This window comes from Aulonocara stuartgranti, assembly GCF_965226115.1.
Source record: "Aulonocara stuartgranti genome assembly, chromosome: 7".
In the NCBI taxonomy this organism is placed as follows: Eukaryota; Metazoa; Chordata; class Actinopteri; order Cichliformes; family Cichlidae; genus Aulonocara; species Aulonocara stuartgranti.
In genome coordinates, this window is record NC_138945.1 from 32,960,001 (window position 1) to 32,977,499 (window position 17,499).

The 17,499-nt window shown below is 38.8% G+C and overlaps 3 protein-coding genes across 4 annotated transcripts in view; 2 read left to right on the top strand and 1 right to left on the bottom strand.

The window, feature by feature from the left end:
* LOC309709922 (uncharacterized protein) overlaps window positions 1-17,499 on the top strand; it is a 322,961-nt gene that overhangs the window by 235,084 nt on the left and 70,378 nt on the right. The gene's annotated exons all lie outside the window — the stretch shown is intronic.
* Window positions 1-17,499, bottom strand: part of vsig8a (V-set and immunoglobulin domain containing 8a) — an 89,083-nt gene that overhangs the window by 48,884 nt on the left and 22,700 nt on the right. The gene's annotated exons all lie outside the window — the stretch shown is intronic.
* LOC309709902 (putative flavin-containing monoamine oxidase A) overlaps window positions 1-17,499 on the top strand; it is a 68,101-nt gene that overhangs the window by 17,626 nt on the left and 32,976 nt on the right. Inside the window, exons 5-8 of the mRNA XM_082538875.1 lie at window positions 196-353; window positions 1,245-1,334; window positions 7,165-7,249; window positions 13,288-13,388. Coding sequence (XP_082395001.1) covers window positions 196-353; window positions 1,245-1,334; window positions 7,165-7,249; window positions 13,288-13,388 — 434 coding nt within the window. The remainder of the gene's footprint in view (window positions 1-195; window positions 354-1,244; window positions 1,335-7,164; window positions 7,250-13,287; window positions 13,389-17,499) is intronic.

Below are 17,499 nucleotides of genomic sequence, written 5' to 3' on the forward strand. Positions count from 1 at the left end.
GGCATCTACATTTGACAGGATAATTGCAGAAGTGATAATTACCATCCTCTCAGGCAGCTCTTTCATGTAGCAAGCTGAATTTTTGACAGTGTACTCTGTGTTGGTTAGCTCATAACAATTTTATACTGTCATTGTAGGAAAATGTGTATTATTATCGCATGTGTGAAGGCTATAGTATGTATTATTCCATGACAGAACTAAAAGAGGAAATCGGGCTGTGTAGCAGGTCTGTCTTTGGAATTGAGCCATCCCAGATGTCTTTCCTATTCTTCCTGATGTATGCTACAGCTGCTGGAGGGCTACTGAAGCTGCTGGAGAGCACTCCAGGTTGTGCTCAAGAGTTCAAGATAAAGGTACATACCTATTATCATTCCCCACACTCAATATTGTTGGCACAAGTGCTTTTTCAAAACTTCAGGCCACACTGACCTTTTTATTTATTTATTTTCTATTAAACTTAGCACCTCCCAATCCATGTCCCAAAAATCCCACTGCCTCCCTTTGTCCTCGAAATATTGATTCGCATTTAAAGCCGCAGTCTTGTATTGGATTTTTTGACTTTTTAAGTCCTCTGGAAGCATAAAACTTGTGTGATCCATTTTTGTGTTATTGCTTCAGAAACTTCTCTCCCTCCCAACAATGGTCATGTGTAAAAATGGGCTGAGAGCCAAAAAAGGGGCATAAAAAGTAATTGACAAAAGAAGGCCTTTGGCTAAATGGTGCAAAGTGCTTGATGTTTAAACCTATGTTTTAGCACACTTCCTGCACTTGTTATCATCTGGAGCTGTTTTCTTTTAATTGCATCCTCGCTATGGCCTGGAATGAGTACCGCAGCATCACTGAACATGACACGGCACCAAATGTGAACTGAAAAAAGCGTTTCAACTTAACAGAAACTTATTCCTGTGGTATTTTATCCTTCCTCTCGACCTCAGCACTTATTTGTGTGCATGTATCATTATCACTTCTTTGTTGTTTTTTCTCTACTTAAGCAGCTGTGAACATTTGCTCATATTTTGTTTTACACTGGTGCAAAAACCCCCAAAACAAAACAAAAAACCTACCTGAAGTCAGTTTTCTGGCTTATGAAGACTAACCAGGAAACTTTTCCTAGAAATACACTTGAGAGCAATGCAAATTGAAATGTATAGAAAAATCGATCATTTGCAGGGGTCAAGTATTTTGTTAATTAATAATAATAGTTTTTAAGCACACCTTGAAGTCTAATATCTGCCTCTCCACAGGGAGGCACCCAACAGCTTTCAGAGTGTCTGGCAGACCGTGTTGGATGGAAGAATGTCCGGCTGGGTTGTGCTGTGACAGCCATATGGCAGGTAGGGTACAGTAACGACACACTCAGGGATTGATGAGGCGCGACACAGAGATAACAGCTTCCTCAGTAGGGAAACAGGCTGTCTCATGTGAAGGCCTGTCTGTTCTGCTTGAATGTCTCCTTTATCCACAGCTGAGAGACTAAGAGGGCTCCATGTAAATGCAGTGCTTCTCATCAATATATTTTCTTGTTTGAAAAAAAACAAAAAACAACAACCCACCCATAGCTACAGCCATCAACTTTGACACAAAATCTGTGCAGACATAAATATTCTACAAATATTTACTTTGAACAAAAACAAAAATAAAAGAAACACTTCACGTCTCTGAACCACAACTCATAGTCCCCTTCAGGTTGGATGACTATATATGCCTTTCCACACTCCGGGCTGTTTGTTCTCATTTTCACGCCCCACGCTCCCTCAACCTTTCTTAGTTATCACGGCTCTCATTAGTACCCGGTTATCTGCCTGGACTGGGAGTCATAGTTGCCACAGTTTACAGGCAGTAACCAAAATGTTCTGCATGCTCTGTTAGTTCAGTTAGTTCACTCTTTGGTGATTTTTACAGTTCAGTTGCTCGAGTTGTGTTTTATTTACATTCCCCTAGAAACCCTGATCCACCTGTGAAGTAGTCAAACTCGAACGTCAAGGAAGGTGGTAGGGAAGCAGACTACGCAGACATTTCAGGTTTCCAGACGTGAGCAATTTATTTACAGTGAACTTAATTTAATGTGTAACTTAACAAAACTTTCCCCCAAAGTAACTCAATTAACAAACCTCAACAGAACATGGATCTGGTAACACAGCTCACCTCTCCTCTCTCATCTGAATCTGGTAGAGACTGGCTTTAAATAGGGCCATCAGTTTCCCTTCAATTAGCCAAGGCAGTATCACTCACTTGAACTGAGGGATCTAAAACTCTACACAGATGATTAAAAAGACACAAAACGTCACACTTCTAATTGGCACATTTACACAACTAAATGGCTGTATTAAGGAAAAGAAAAAGATTCAACAAGTCCCTTTAAACCTTAACACAAACAAAAGGAAGCATTTCTATGGACAAAGAAACACTTCCACTTCGTTCGACCTGCTGATGTCACGTGTGACATCATCAGGACTTTAAAATGAGGAAATGCTAGGCAGGCGTTTCCCCACACCTGACCCTCATGAAGACTGAAAGAAAGAGCATTATAAGTATGAATAAATTACTTAATCTGTAACATAATAAAATATAGAGAGACATGTAACTGAGTATTTGCCTTAATTTGCAGAATGTTTGATTTGCCGGCAATAGAACGCTTACACAAACAAACCCGGGATAGTGAGTGCAGCAATGTTACTTGACAAATAGCAAATCATAGCAAATAAATAGAAACAGAATAATGTGCATAATGTGCAAAAAAAAGGTAAACACATATGGGACAAATGGAGAGCATTGCAACTGCTCATCCACTTTGTCACACCAGCCCTCATTTCTTTGGATTTTGCTTCCAAGAAGCCAGACTTTCTTGTCATTTTTCAAAGTGGTCTTGAAAAATTGTTCTCCAGGCTTTGTAAAGGTCTTTCAAAGTTTTTGCTTTGAAGATTGGTGGCTTTTCCAGTCCAGTCCTTGTAATCATGAATCATTTAAGCATAGAAAGTGCACATAGCATGTGTGATTTATTTTATTTTCAACTTTAATTTATATATTTTATCTTATTCTTTCCCAGTTAAATTTACCCTTCATTCTAATTTGTTGTTGTACAGTCATTTCATTTTTAACTTTAATTTTTATATTTTATTTTATTCCTTCATAGTTAAATTGACCCTTTTTAATTTTCACATTTATTTCCTATCTTATTCATAGCATTTTTTTTTGTTTCTTTAGGTCACGAGCAGTTGTGTAAGCATTTCACTGCACCGTTATCTCTAAACATAACAGACAACTTAGCAAAGAACCAATCTTAAATTGTACCTTTAGACACTGTGACACTAGCAGCTTGTCGCAAAAATACAATTTGTTCCCTTTTTTTGTTGAAACTATGAAAAATGCCAAATGTAACACAGTTTGACAGACATAAAATAGTATTTTTGCACCAACAAGTTTATTCCTAAAGACTTATTAGCTGACAAATCCTGGCATGATTTGCAGTGTTAGAAAACCTAGAAAACTGCTAGACAAGAGAAGAAGTGGAAGACCTTAAAAAAAAAAAACTCTACAGCAGATGAACAGCATCTGAAAGTCATGCCCTCTTAATAGATATAGGGAAACATTCCAGCAAAGACCTGACACAGGACCTGAGAGATGCATCTGGCCCTCCAGGTGTTCCATCTACTGTTCACTGAAGCCTCATCAGAAGTTCTCAATGGAGGCAGTGTCAAGAAGCCATTCATAAGGAACAGAAAAGCTGGTTTACACAAGGAATGGACTGAAAACATCACCATTTGAAAAACATGTGATTGCCGATGGCATCCCTTTTCAGCATGAAAATAATCCCAAACACATTGCCAATGCAGTGAAAACACATCTACTGTAAACAGAAAAACACAATAGGACACAATCAGGCGTGGATTGGCCTCCCCAGAGCCTAGACTTCAACATAACTGAAGCAGTGTGGGATCATCTTTACTGAGAATGGAATAAAAGGTAACCAACATCCAAAGAACAAAGGAACCTGCACTTTTATTTATCTTTTTATAAAGATTTTCACAGACATACAAAAATCTTAAATTATGTTGTCTTTCATTGCAAATTTACTTCTTATAGACCAAAAATTTAAAAAGCTGCTCAAGAAAGAGGTTTTTTTTAATAAGTGTCTAAAGTAAAACAATCAAATGAAAATATACTCAGTCCTGATAAATATTAATTACTTAAGAAAATATCTAAAGGTAAAACTGCATCATTTATGAAGTAAATGGTCACAAAAAGGCAATAGCGTGTACTAGCACAGACTGGGTGAAAGACGGGGCACACCCTTGACATTTTGCCAGCCTATCAAAGCACTAACACGTATTGACAGACAAACACATTCACACTGACATTCACAGCTACGGGCAATTGGGAGTTTTCACTTCACTTAAGATGAAGCAAAGCACAGAAAGGAAACAAATACAGGCATGAGAAGCTCAAAATACTTCACACAGAGATGTCCCATTTGGTGAGGCTGCGATAACACTCAGGAACCTTTTGCCGACAGACATATGGCCTTGCCAAAAACAAAACAAAAAAATAAGAAAAAGATATCAGAAAATAAAAACACGATAACAACTGCATGTGACAAAATCTCACATTTGATTATAACATTTTCCAGCTGTAACTCTGGGAGTTATGCCTTCGCGAAGCATGGAGACAAACGAATTAAGAGTACTACTAAGGACTAGGAACAAATGCCAAGCTTCAGCCTCCTCTGAAAGCATTTTTTAGTAACCTTACCCTATTTCCCAATGTTGCCACTGAACAGTCAAAAATTTCAAGTTGAATTGAGGTTCAATCAAACACATATTTGAAAAACTGCTATTTTAACTGAAGAACGTGAAAGAATTCTTCCATTTTTGGTTTTTATAGCTTCATGTCATTGCAAGTCTGTTTGTAAAAATGGTCAATCAGAGTATGCTGAATCAGAAAGGAAGCAGTTAGTTTTTTCCCCCCTACAATTAAATGTTAATAAATAAATTAAAATAAAACTCACTGATTAAAAATACATGAGCTCTGCTTTGCAGTTAGAGGTCAACCTCTTTGCCTGGAGAGTTAGGTGCACCAGTGAAAGTCATTGTTATTTTTCTTTCTCACACAGTGCAGACGTTCTGTTCTTTCTAACGTTCGCTGAGAATGATTATTTTACACCTAAATGCAGTTGAAATGAAAGCACAGCCATTATCTCTAACTTATGTGTCTGGTGACTCCATCAGACGCCATCTGAAGTTATAAAATCGGACCAGCTTCAATTTAAGGGATTGAAAAAAAAAATATTGCTTTACCTGCTGAGAAAAAAAGTCATTTTTATATGCAGACACCGACTTTCAGTGATTCAAATGTAATTGGACAATTGACTCAAAAGCTGCTTCATGGAGAGGTATGGGCTATAACTTTGTTACTTCTTCATACATTAAGCAGGTAAAGAGGTCTGGAGATGATTCCAGGTGAGGCATTTGCATTTGAAAACTGTTTCTGTGAACCCACAGCATGCGGTCAAAGGACCTCTCAATGTCACTGAAACAAGCCATTCTAACAAATCCATCAGGAAGATAGCACGGACATTTTGATGGCTCCACGATAAAGAAAGACCTCTTTACAACATCCAGAGGAGAACACTCTGCAGGGGGTATGCACATCATTATCCAAGCCTGTCATTAAGCAATAAGTAACTCAGAGTCATTCTGAATTTTTTATTAACAACATGTAAAGCGCAACATGGCTACAGGCTCCTGCATATATAAGCTACTGAGACCTCAGCCTCTCTAATCATCTGATCTGGGTCTTATATTTTAAGGAAAAAGACAACCACACAGCTGAGGTTTCAACTCCTAAACTTTGGAGTACCCCATCAGATTTACACAATCAGTGGTTTCTTTTACAAGCTGCTGAAAACTCTTTTTAATAGCTTGTCTTATCCTTAATCATCATTCTATTATTTTTGTCTATAACTGACATCTAATTTCACCTATGCTTGTGAAAGTATGTAGGAATAAATGGAAGACCATATGTTTGATATGACACGATATGTTTATCCAAAATGTGAAGCACTTTGTAACTCTGTGCTTTAAACAGTGCCACAAATAAAAGGTTGTTGTTGGTTTCTTAGGGATTAAGAGGGTAACTAAAAACCAGGTGCTGTTAATCAAAAGCATTTGATTAACTGATAATCAGTATGTGTGACCACCTCTATAAAAGCTTTGTGTTAACACAATACCACAATTTTCCAAGTTGTGAACATCTAGCAAATTAAGGTCACTGCCACTTACAGAAACAGCAAAAAAACCAAATAGTGAAAAACAAAGAGCTACATCTCAGATCTTTAGATGTAAATGTCTACATAAATTCCTACTTCTGATAGTTTGACACTGCCTCTACCTCCATAAACCACCATTTAAAAGTTGTTTCAATCAAAACTGAGACTGGTGAGTGAAACTATAGCATGTGATTAACATCATCATGATGACTACATCGATAATGGCAGAGGGGGTACTCTGCCATTATCGATGTAGTCATCATGATGCTGGGAATGGCCAATACCATTAGACTATGAGGATAGAGCTAACTACTCAAAGCAACTTTGCAATGATCAGCTGTGAAATAAATAGAAATAGACCAAAAACAAGACAGAAGAATTACCACAACCCCCTTACTACAGGATTTTCTTTTAATGTACTGTAATGTAATGTACATGCTTTTATATACTGTATTTCTAGTCTCACTGACCACTCTGTGTAATCCAGACTTTTCTTCATTTAAAAAGATCTCTAAAAGCACATTCGTGGAATACTTAATGAACACAGACAAGTAAATATGATTTATCATTTAACAACTCTCCTCATAACTCATTCTCCAAGGACTACGGTTCACTTAATGTAACAAATATATACAACACATATATAACAAGATGATTATATAATGTGGCTTAATGGAAAACAAAACCCCAGAATTTAACCGTGGTGGGGAAAAAAGGTAATTCAACAGAACAAAGGGACAAACAACTGAGGGCAAGGAACTTCATTTTGTGTATACTGTATTGGTAATAAATTATATCCAAAATCGATCAAAGAAGTAACCTAAAACAGCTCTACCATATCAAACAAAATGAAATTTAGTTTTTAAAATAAAACTGTATTCCTGTTTGTGTTTAAACAGGATGCTGAGTGGGCCAGGGTGATGACTGCTACAGACACCTTCTTGTGCAGAGCTGTGATTGTCACCTGCCCCCCTCATTTGGCAGGTCAGTGTGCGTCTCCCACCACTGTCAACTTGCTAAATGAAATTCTCAGTGATGCAGAAGGCAAATATCCTTCTCACTCATCTGTCTGTCAAATGTGGCAAACTGTCCATCCATGCAGATAAATCTATGATTTTCCTAAATCTTCTTCAGCTCTAGAGTGTGGCAGCCACTTTGGCTGAAGTACACTCAGGTCTCCAGCTCATGGACTGCCTGGATTCGATTCTGAACCACAGCAAATGTTAAAGCCAAAACTTTAACTGGAGTCTAACATGACTTACAACTGAAAGCTGTGGGAAGTTGAAAGTGGCAAAGATGCCATTACCAACCTTTCTAAATTCAAGTTACCAAAGCAGGGAGTGCTTTACATATTTTGGACTGTTTGTAATAAGCTTTAGCTGAACCAAAATTCAAAGGAAAGCAATGCTATAAAATTATTTTTACAGACAGGTGATTTGTTTACTCGTGGCTGTCTGACAATATATGGGGATTTTTCTCAACCCTTGATTTATTTTCCTCATATGGAAATAGAGATACCTGCACCCCAGCATCTAATCAGCTACAGTAGAAAATTGTGTTGATGTTGATTGGGATTTGGATTTGATTTCTGCCTTCCAGCTGGTGCTTGTCATGTGTAGGACACACACCAAGGGTGGAGTTGATGCAGGTTGAAGTTGTGACTGGAAGCACACTTGGTTTTGCCAGGTTTGGAAAGGGCTGAAGCTAAATCCGAAGTGCAGGCTTATACTGAGTCTGTTCCTATTTGTACTAAGCTGGCAAAAGATCTGTCACTCAAAGCCTCATAGTCAGAGCCATGGACCAAAGTCAGGATCCTTAATGAGACAGGTCTGAGAGCAATGTTGAATTATGCAGCATGGATTGCTCTGGCAGTGTCACACTTTGGCCCTAAATCAGTGTGGGGAGGTTGACAGGGACTCTTGAAAGCCAAAGTCAACCCAGTGATTGAGACGACATCTCTCCCAAAAGAAGTTGGGTGTAAATTTAACAAAGGTTTGCAGCTTAAAGTCCTCTTTGTGACATGTTTCAGGTTGAATTTTCTGGGAACTGGGTAAACCTGGGCAGCTTTGTGATTTGTGGGTGTGAGAAAGAACAAGCCAGGTGGGATTGACGATAAAGACGAAATGATACCAAGTCTCTCTTTGACGGCTGAAGTCTAAAATTATATTTGCTGTATGCACAGCACCTGTCTCTTTTACAGATTTTTGGTGCTGACATTTCAATCGAATTGTAAAGTCACTGGAGTAATGGGCAGCTGGTTACAAAATGTGAAAACCCCCCAAACTTCCCGAGTCTACAGGATGCCTGGCATCAAGATGTGCCACTATATTCACACACACCAGGATTTGTTTTCTAATACATCATCTTAGACCTGTTCCTGGCTCCTGTATTTACCTCCCTGTTCATCCATCCATCTTTTGTAATGAGTCCCGTCAGGTTTTTTTTCTTTTTGATAGCCCTTCTTTCACTCATGTTCATGATTTATGAACTGTTTTGTCACACGGCATATTGAGATTGCTATGCATGAAAATGATGAATGTGGAATTAGGATCTGTTGCCATGTGTTAATTTTGAAATGTGGACATGCAAAATATTTGGATGTTTTTCTTGGCAAATAGTTTATAGGTTAGTATGTTTATAGAATCTGAGACTAGATACGATTAAGATAAAAATCCTGAAAAGCATTTTCAAATTTCTGTTTGTTTGTTTGTTTGTTTTTTAATATAATGCAATTAAGCATACCATCCAATATTCAGCAACAGTTACAGAGAGCTTTGCAGCTGCTAAATTAGCATTTAGTTTCACACCGTATTACTGTTTCTCATTTCAGGAAGCTCTTAGTAGAACATGCTGTGAGTGCACGCGTTTGTGTGGGCTTGTCTGTGTGTATTTATTTTGAAAGCGGTGAAGCTAAAGTTCTCAAAGACTGCAAACTCACAGTACCTGAGTATAGTGGGATGCATATCTCGTGCAGGAGGAGCTGCTCTAATTAGAAGAGGCTTGGGCAATGGTGAGGAAATGTGCCATTCAGGTCTGGTTTACACTAGTAGAAAAATGGGTAAACAGTGCATTAGCAATGATTTTGACAACTTACACTGCATGAGTCAGGATTCTAGGTCAGTATCTGCTGTGCTGTGAATGAAACTAATGGAGCCTAATTTAGGGATTAAACATGAAGTGGGAGCTAAAGTGATTGTGATGATAATTAACGCACTGTGATTTTTATCTTGCTGAGTTTAAACTCAGTGGAAATAAATTTCACTCTCTCTTTATATTTTACATCTCTCCTGATGAGTAATATAGCAAGTGTTGAAGAACAAACAATCATAGCTATAATTTGCAAACCTTCATTGACCAATGGATAATTGCTATGGAAAATTTGGTCTCCTGGAAGGCTAAACCATGGTCGATATGAGCTTTTGTCATTGGAGATTGATCGTTACTGGTTTTTTTTGTTGTTGTTGTTTTTTTTTTAGGTCAGTAGGGATGTTAGTTTTTGAAAGATAAAAATGATGATATAAAAAAAAAAAAAAGGGTCTGAAGTGACCATTTAACAAACTACATTTTTGGGGGGTTAAACCTGATCATTAAAAAGCTGTGGTTAGTCCTTTGCATCCAAACAAATAGAAATGGTCACTGAGGCTTTAATGCACTGTGTGTGCAGTCAGTGTAGCTTGATTGTATTTAACCGATACAGTATAATCAAATAGGTTTGGTTTTTTTTTTAAAATGATATCTCCTCATCTCAAACATGCCATTCTTCATTTCTGAGCATTTTCAGCTGCCATGCCTTTATTGTGGTGGTAAAATATTCAGTGCTACAATAAATAATAGATAAAACTTGTCTGTATGGGCACTGCATAGTATGCATTTTAAAGGTATGATGGGATAACATCAGCAAACAACACAATACTGTAGTTGCCCTGAACAGCCCTGTAGTAATAGTTGTGCAGTCAAACAGTAATACGAAATATCAAGAAGTTGTTGCCCAGATAAGAGATTACTGCATAAAAGTATGTCTTAATTAGATTCTCATTTCTATTCAGAAAACTGTAAGGCATGGTTTCCTGGCACTAAAATTAGTAGTCAAGATTACAGTCAGGTATTCAGAAGCAATTAAAAGTCATTCAATATCAAAGCATAGTTAAATTAATTAGTAAACAAATTGCTTTGGACTCAGAGGTCATTGTCCTCAAGTCCACTTTTGCTTAGACCAACAGCAAACCTCGAACAGTGGTGTAGGTATGGATGGGGGAGGGTGTATATGTCGACTACTGCGCCTTCAATTTCAATAAGTGTCAAGGGGATGCATAGGTAATTCAATAAAGGGTCTGTGCTGTAACATGGCCATAGATACAGACCTCCATCTTTAACATTTTGTTTAAGTGGTTGATGAAGAGTGCTGCCCATCTCTAATGGCCTTACAGATTTATGATAGTAAGTAGCGACTGCTATTTCTTTGGTATTCATTTGTCATTATTACCTGTATCTTTTAAATTAGCTCTGGGTATGGATACCTCCCCAGGATTATGGCCAGAACTGTGATTTTTTCCTCCTTTGTTTCAATCAAACAGCTGACACATTAATTTATTTTTCTATTTTCAGATGCAATTATCTTAGCCAGTTACCTGGCAAGAAGGTGTGTGTGTCACTATTTTTTTTTCCCTTTTCTCCACAGCAGGTTGCTGAGGCTTACGCTGTGGACTGCTCTGTTGTTTTTGTGAGGATGGAAATGATTATCTTTTACAGCTTACAAAAAGACAGCCGGAAGTTTTCATACTTTTTAAAAGATTTTTTTTTGCACCACTCCTCATAAATTGCCATTCAGAAGCTGCATCTCTGAATCATCACCCCTTTGATGTTATGTCTTGATTTGAGTGGCTTTTCAAGTTTCACTTTCCTCATCCTTCTAACAGTCAAAGACACTGAAAGTGCCAGTACCGTATGCTGTGCTAAAAATTCAGAATGAAAAAGTAATGGAAATTTTGAGGCCTTAGTTGCCGAAGGCAACCGCAGATGTGACTTGCAGGTCACATCCCAAAGAAATTGAGAAAGTGTGGTTACTGTTGTCCAGGAGTGCATTCACAAAAATTAAGTCAGAGAGGATCAAATGCCAGAATTTTTTTAAAAGGAAGGACATGAAATGAAGACAGACAGAATGACGATGAAAAATTGAAAGGAAACCACTCAGAGGGGAAGCAGTATCCTCAGATGTCAGAGTATTAAGGGTCAGGAACAAAAATTTGTGCAGATAGCTTGGACGCTATGAGATGCTCTTGAACTTGCCACTGTTTTGCATAGATGACAGTGTAATGCAAAAAATCACTGAATAGATGTAACACATGTCAAATTTTAAAAGGTCCATGCAGTCAAATAGAAATGATAATGTGAGGACAATGACTATCCGATCAAAACTAAAAATACTGTCAGCCCTTGAGTGTTGGACCCAGTGAGGAACCAAGAGACTATCATTGCCTTAAGTAAACCCATTTATTTAGTAATTAAATGCTCTAGAGTGAAGGATATTTTGTTATTGTCAAAGTGGCTTTTCCACTTTTATATCAGACAGGGAAAATCATCAGTATTTATCCTGTGTATATACTGAAATCTGTGCTCTCAAAGCTTTATGATTTAACCCACCTTTTCAGAAGATGCCAAAAACAAGGGGACCTCAACAGTAAAAAGAACAGAAATTATCAGATAAGACAACAGTGTTATTTTTCTTTCTGCTGCAAACAGCTGATGGCTGTCTCAAATAGGAAAATTTGCTCGCACTCGCTCATGTTTATGTAAGTGCATAAATTGCCATTGCATTGTTCCTGTTTTATACTTTTACCTATGTCGCCTTGATTTGACTGTGATTTTGAGTTGCGGTAGCAAAGTTCCACAAAAGTGTCACAACAGATTAGCATATTTATGAGCGGATGATTTCACTGCACTTTTGTGTTCAAAAGCGTGAGATGCCAGTGCATGTATTTACTTATCTGCAATTCAACAGCTGTCTGACAGAAATGTGGTAAAAGACATCCCTTGCCATCAACTTAGCAATGCATGGTGTCAAAAATAGTATTATGGATAGATACCACTTGACAGGTCTTATGTCATGTGTACAGTGCCGTCAATTGAATGTCTAGGTGCCCATGTCAAATTAGTTTTGAGCCACTTATCATGTCACTGTTTTTCAGTTATACTGCTTCAAGATCATAAATTTTGTTCTGCATTGAGGGCATTATTTTGAGGTTGCCGACAGGCCCTTGACGGTTTCAAAATGATGTTTCACATCTTCCAGTGGTTCATTCGTTAAAAGCCTGGCTTCTAGCCAGATGTTGGTACACTTGCCAGGACAAGCACAGAAACAGCTTGCCTTCTCTTTATGCGTGACATACGCTAACTCTAACAGTACTGATGAAGTTACTTGACTGCCTTCACATCAGTGAGATTGAGCTTTAACAGATGTAAGCACTGTGATTAGTACTCTGAAGCCAAGCAGCAGAGAGAGTTGCAGTAGGTCATGGCAATTTATTTAGAAGGTCATTAATGCTAGTCAGTGATTAAAGATAAAGCCTGATCAATAGAAGGATTAGCTCCTGAGTTCTGTCTTAACTTTAGTTCCTTTACTCTGTGTTTCAAAATAAAAAAAATAAAAAAAGTAGACTAGTCCTATGTGTTATAGTATGGTTTATAGTAAAGCGCATGAAGTAAGATTAGTGAAGGTGATGCACTAGAGGGCAGTTTTTGGGGCATCTGTCAGTAAGGAGGTAGAACAGGCTGTCTACCAATCAGAAGGTTGGTGGTTCAATCCCCAGCTCCTCTAGCCTGCATGGCAAAATGATGCAGTGTGAGTGTGTGAATATCAAGTTGAAAGCATTAGGACATAGAAAAAAAGCAACTCTATGAATGTGTGAGTGAATAAGGCTTGGAATAAAAATACTTTAAGTGCTAAAATAGATATGAAAACCACTCTGTTTATTTAAGTACTAGTCCAGATTAAGATTCATGGTTTACCTTTGTTTTCCCACCAGCAAAGATCAACTACCAACCAGCCCTGCCCAGCCAGAGAGAATTCCTTACTCAGAACATGCCTGTGGGTCATATGATAAAATTCATTATTACCTACAAAATGGTAAGTAGAAAAAAAAAAACAAGAACACACAGAAGCAATGTTTATATGATTAAGGTTATGATGATCTAATCAAGAAGCATTTGTTTTAAATGATAACTCTTTTCCCTTCAAATCTGTTGGGCCAAAGTTACATATAATTCACTCCAATTAATTTGGTAGTTACCACATTTAAGACTGATTGGCTATGGTCGATAATGAAGTTGGTTGTAGATTAAAAAGGTTTTATGTGACTATATATTAGGGGTGCAACGATATTTGTATCGATATTGAACCGTTCGATACAGTGCTTTCAGTTCGGTACGCATATGTATCGAACAATACAAAATTTGTAATTTATTTTATCAACTTTCCTTCTATGCTGTCTGTGTTGAGCCGACAAACAACAAGCACGCATGCTACAAACTTTACCCGAGTTATTTAGACAGCCGTTAGCACATGATTCTCCTTATGGGGACCTGATATGTTTAATATGCTGCTGAGAATATAGCCCAGAAGAAGCGTATAGTATATCTTTTATTTTGGAAAGAGCCATTTCTCTGTAATAAACTCTCTTTTCCAAAGATGAGTGATTCCTCAATCAGATACAGGGCTCACAAAATTGCTAGCCCGACGTCCCGGGCCTAGTGATTTTTCCAGTCGGGCTACCAAGATCTATCTCTGCCCTGCCCGTCGGCCTATCGTGGGAAGGAAAAATATTGTTACAACTTTGTTTTATTGATTTCAACAATGACATACAAAGTTAGCAACAGCTAAGTCAATCTTGATTTCAGAACAGTGGTATGTCCATTATACCCTCCAACCCCCCAACCCGAATTCTCCCCCTATCAGGTCCACACTAGACAAAACACCGCAGAGAACCAGTCTCTGCCCACACACACAAAAAAAACAAAAACAACATCTCAGGACCCATACACATAACAAGCATTTGGATTATCTCCAATAAAGGTTGGAGAAAAAGGGAGTGGTGAGCTGAGTATTGATGATAATGAGTAACAGCTAGATGCAGTTTCCATTTGTACCCAGACTGTTGCAGGGGGGTCGTTATGAACCCAATGTAAAAGTTTTTGTATGTTAGCTGCCTAATAGTAGTGTCTAAAATTGGGCAGACCAAGACCACCGTCACTTTTAGAGGACTGAAGAATAGACTTGCGAATTCTAGCTTGTTTCCCTCCTCATACAGTGGGGCAAAAAAGTATTTAGTCAGCCACTGATTGTGCAAGTTCCCCCACCTAAAATGATGACAGAGGTCAGTAATTTGCACCAGAGGTACACTTCAACTGTGAGAGACAGAATGTGAAAAAAAAAATCCATGAATCCACATGCTAGGATTTGTAAAGAATTTATTCGTAAATCAGGGTGGAAAATAAGTATTTGGTCAATAACAAAAATACAACTCAATACTTTGTAACATAACCTTTGTTGGCAATAACAGAGGTCAAACGTTTACTATAGGTCTTTACCAGGTTTGCACACACAGTAGCTGGTATTCAGGCCCATTCCTCCATGCAGATCTTCTCTAGAGCAGTGATGTTTTGGGGCTGTCGCTAAGCAACACGGACTTCCAACTCCCGCCACAGATTTTCTATGGGGTTGAGGTCTGGAGACTGGCTAGGCCACTCCAGGACTTTCAAATGCTTCTTACGGAGCCACTCCTTTGTTGCCCGGGCGGTGTGTTTTGGATCATTGTCATGTTGGAAGACCCAGCCTCGTTTCATCTTCAAAGTTCTCACTGATGGAAGGAGGTTTTGGCTCAAAATCTCACGATACATGGCCCCATTCATTCTGTCCTTAACACGGATCAGTCGTCCTGTCCCCCTGGCAGAAAAACAGCCCCATAGCATGATGTTTCCACCCCCATGCTTCACAGTAGGTATGGTGTTCTTGGGATGCAACTCAGTATTCTTCTTCTTCCAAACACAACGAGTTGAGTTTATACCAAAAAGTTCTAGTTTGGTTTCATCTGACCACATGACATTCTCCCAATCCTCTGCTGTATCATCCATGTGCTCTCTGGCAAACTTCAGACGGGCCTGGACATGCACTGGCTTCAGCAGCGGAACACGTCTGGCACTGCGGGATTTGATTCCCTGCCGTTGTAGTGTGTTACTGATGGTGACCTTTGTTACTTTGGTCCCAGCTCTCTGCAGGTCATTTACCAGGTCCCCCCGTGTGGTTCTGGGATCTTTGCTCACCGTTCTCATGATCATTTTGACCCCACGGGATGAGATCTTGCGTGGAGCCCCAGATCGAGGGAGATTATCAGTGGTCTTGTATGTCTTCCATTTTCTGATGATTGCTCCCACAGTTGATTTTTTCACACCAAGCTGCTTGCCTATTGTAGATTCACTCTTCCCAGTCTGGTGCAGGTCTACAATACTTTTCCTGGTGTCCTTCGAAAGCTCTTTGGTCTTGGCCATGGCGGAGTTTGGAGTCTGACTGTTTGAGGCTGTGGACAGGTGTCTTTTATACAGATGATGAGTTCAAACAGGTGCCATTCATACAGGTAACGAGTGGGGGACAGAAAAGCTTCTTACAGAAGACGTTACAGGTCTGTGAGAGCCAGAGATTTTCCTTGTTTGAGGTGACCAAATACTTATTTTCCACCCTGATTTACGAATAAATTCTTTACAAATCCTACCATGTGAATTCATGGATTTTTTTTTCACATTCTGTCTCTCACAGTTGAAGTGTACCTCTGGTGCAAATTATTAAATTGTGCACAATCGGTGGCTGACTAAATACTTTTTTGCCCCACTGTATAAAATGTGACAGAATCTTTTCTAACTTGTCAAAAAATGCCTTGGTAAGAAGAATCGGAACATGTTGAAAAAGATACAAGAATTTTGGGAGGACACTCATCTTTATCAGGTTAACTCTCCCTGCCACTGACAATGGTAGAGAAGTCCAGTGGTCACAATCTTTCCCAACATTTTCTAGTAGGGATAGAAAATTCTCCCTCATCATTTTATGTATAGAAGAGGAAATAAAAAACCCCAAATATCTAAATCCGGTTTCTGTCCACTTAAAAGGCACTATTGAGTGGGGAAGAGCTCTGGCCAGGGAATTGAGGGGTTGCAACTCGCTTTTTTGACAATTGACCTTATATCCTGACAGTGTACCATATTGGTCCAGTATGTCAAAAAGCACCGGGAATGAGTTTAGAGGGTCAGAAATGTACAGGAGCAAGTCATCTGCATAAAGGGAGAGTTTGTGAGTCACACCACACCTTGTAATGCCTTTAAATCTATCCTCTAAACGCAGCCATATTGCAAGAGGCTCGATAGCAATGGCGAATAGGAGGGGTGAGAGAGGGCACCCTTGCCTAGTGCCCCTCTCAAGTGGAAAAGGCAAAGACAAGTTGTTGTTAGTACAAATACAGGTGGATGGCGAGGAATATAGTAGCTTAACCCAGAGAATAAAGTCAGCCCCTAAGCCAAACCTATCCATCACCTCATAGCTCCACTCGACGCGGTCGAAAGCTTTCTCCGTGTCAAGAGATACCACAACCTCTGGAATCGAGTTGCACGATGTATGGATAATATTCAAGAGGCGTCTTGAATTGAGTGCCTGCCGGCCATAAATCCCGTCTGGTCAGAGGCGATAATTTGTTACAGAACACGTTGTAGCCTAAGTGCGAGGATTTTAGATAGTATTTTAAAATCAATATTTAAAAGAGAAATTGGTCTGTAACTGCTGCACAACAGAGGATCCTTGTCCTTTTTCAAGATTAAACAAATAGTAGCTTCGGACAAAGTCTTGGGTAATTGACATTTTGAAAAGGCTTCATTATACATATCTTTCAACAACGGTGCCATAAGATCAGAATTGACTTTATAGTATTCTGCAGAGTAACTGTCAGGGCCCGGCGATTTACCTGTGTTTAAGGATTTAATGGCTTCTTGTACCTCTACTACAGTAATAGGTCCCCCTAATCCCTTCGTCAGATCTCTATCTATTCTTGGAAAATGTATATTTTGGAGAGTTTCTTCTGATAGAGGGGGAGAGCTTGAAGTGTACAGATTGGAATAGAAACTTACAAATACTTCATTAATTCCCTCTGGGTCCGATATTATGTCACCAGCAGCAGACTTGACCTTTGGGATTAGCTTGG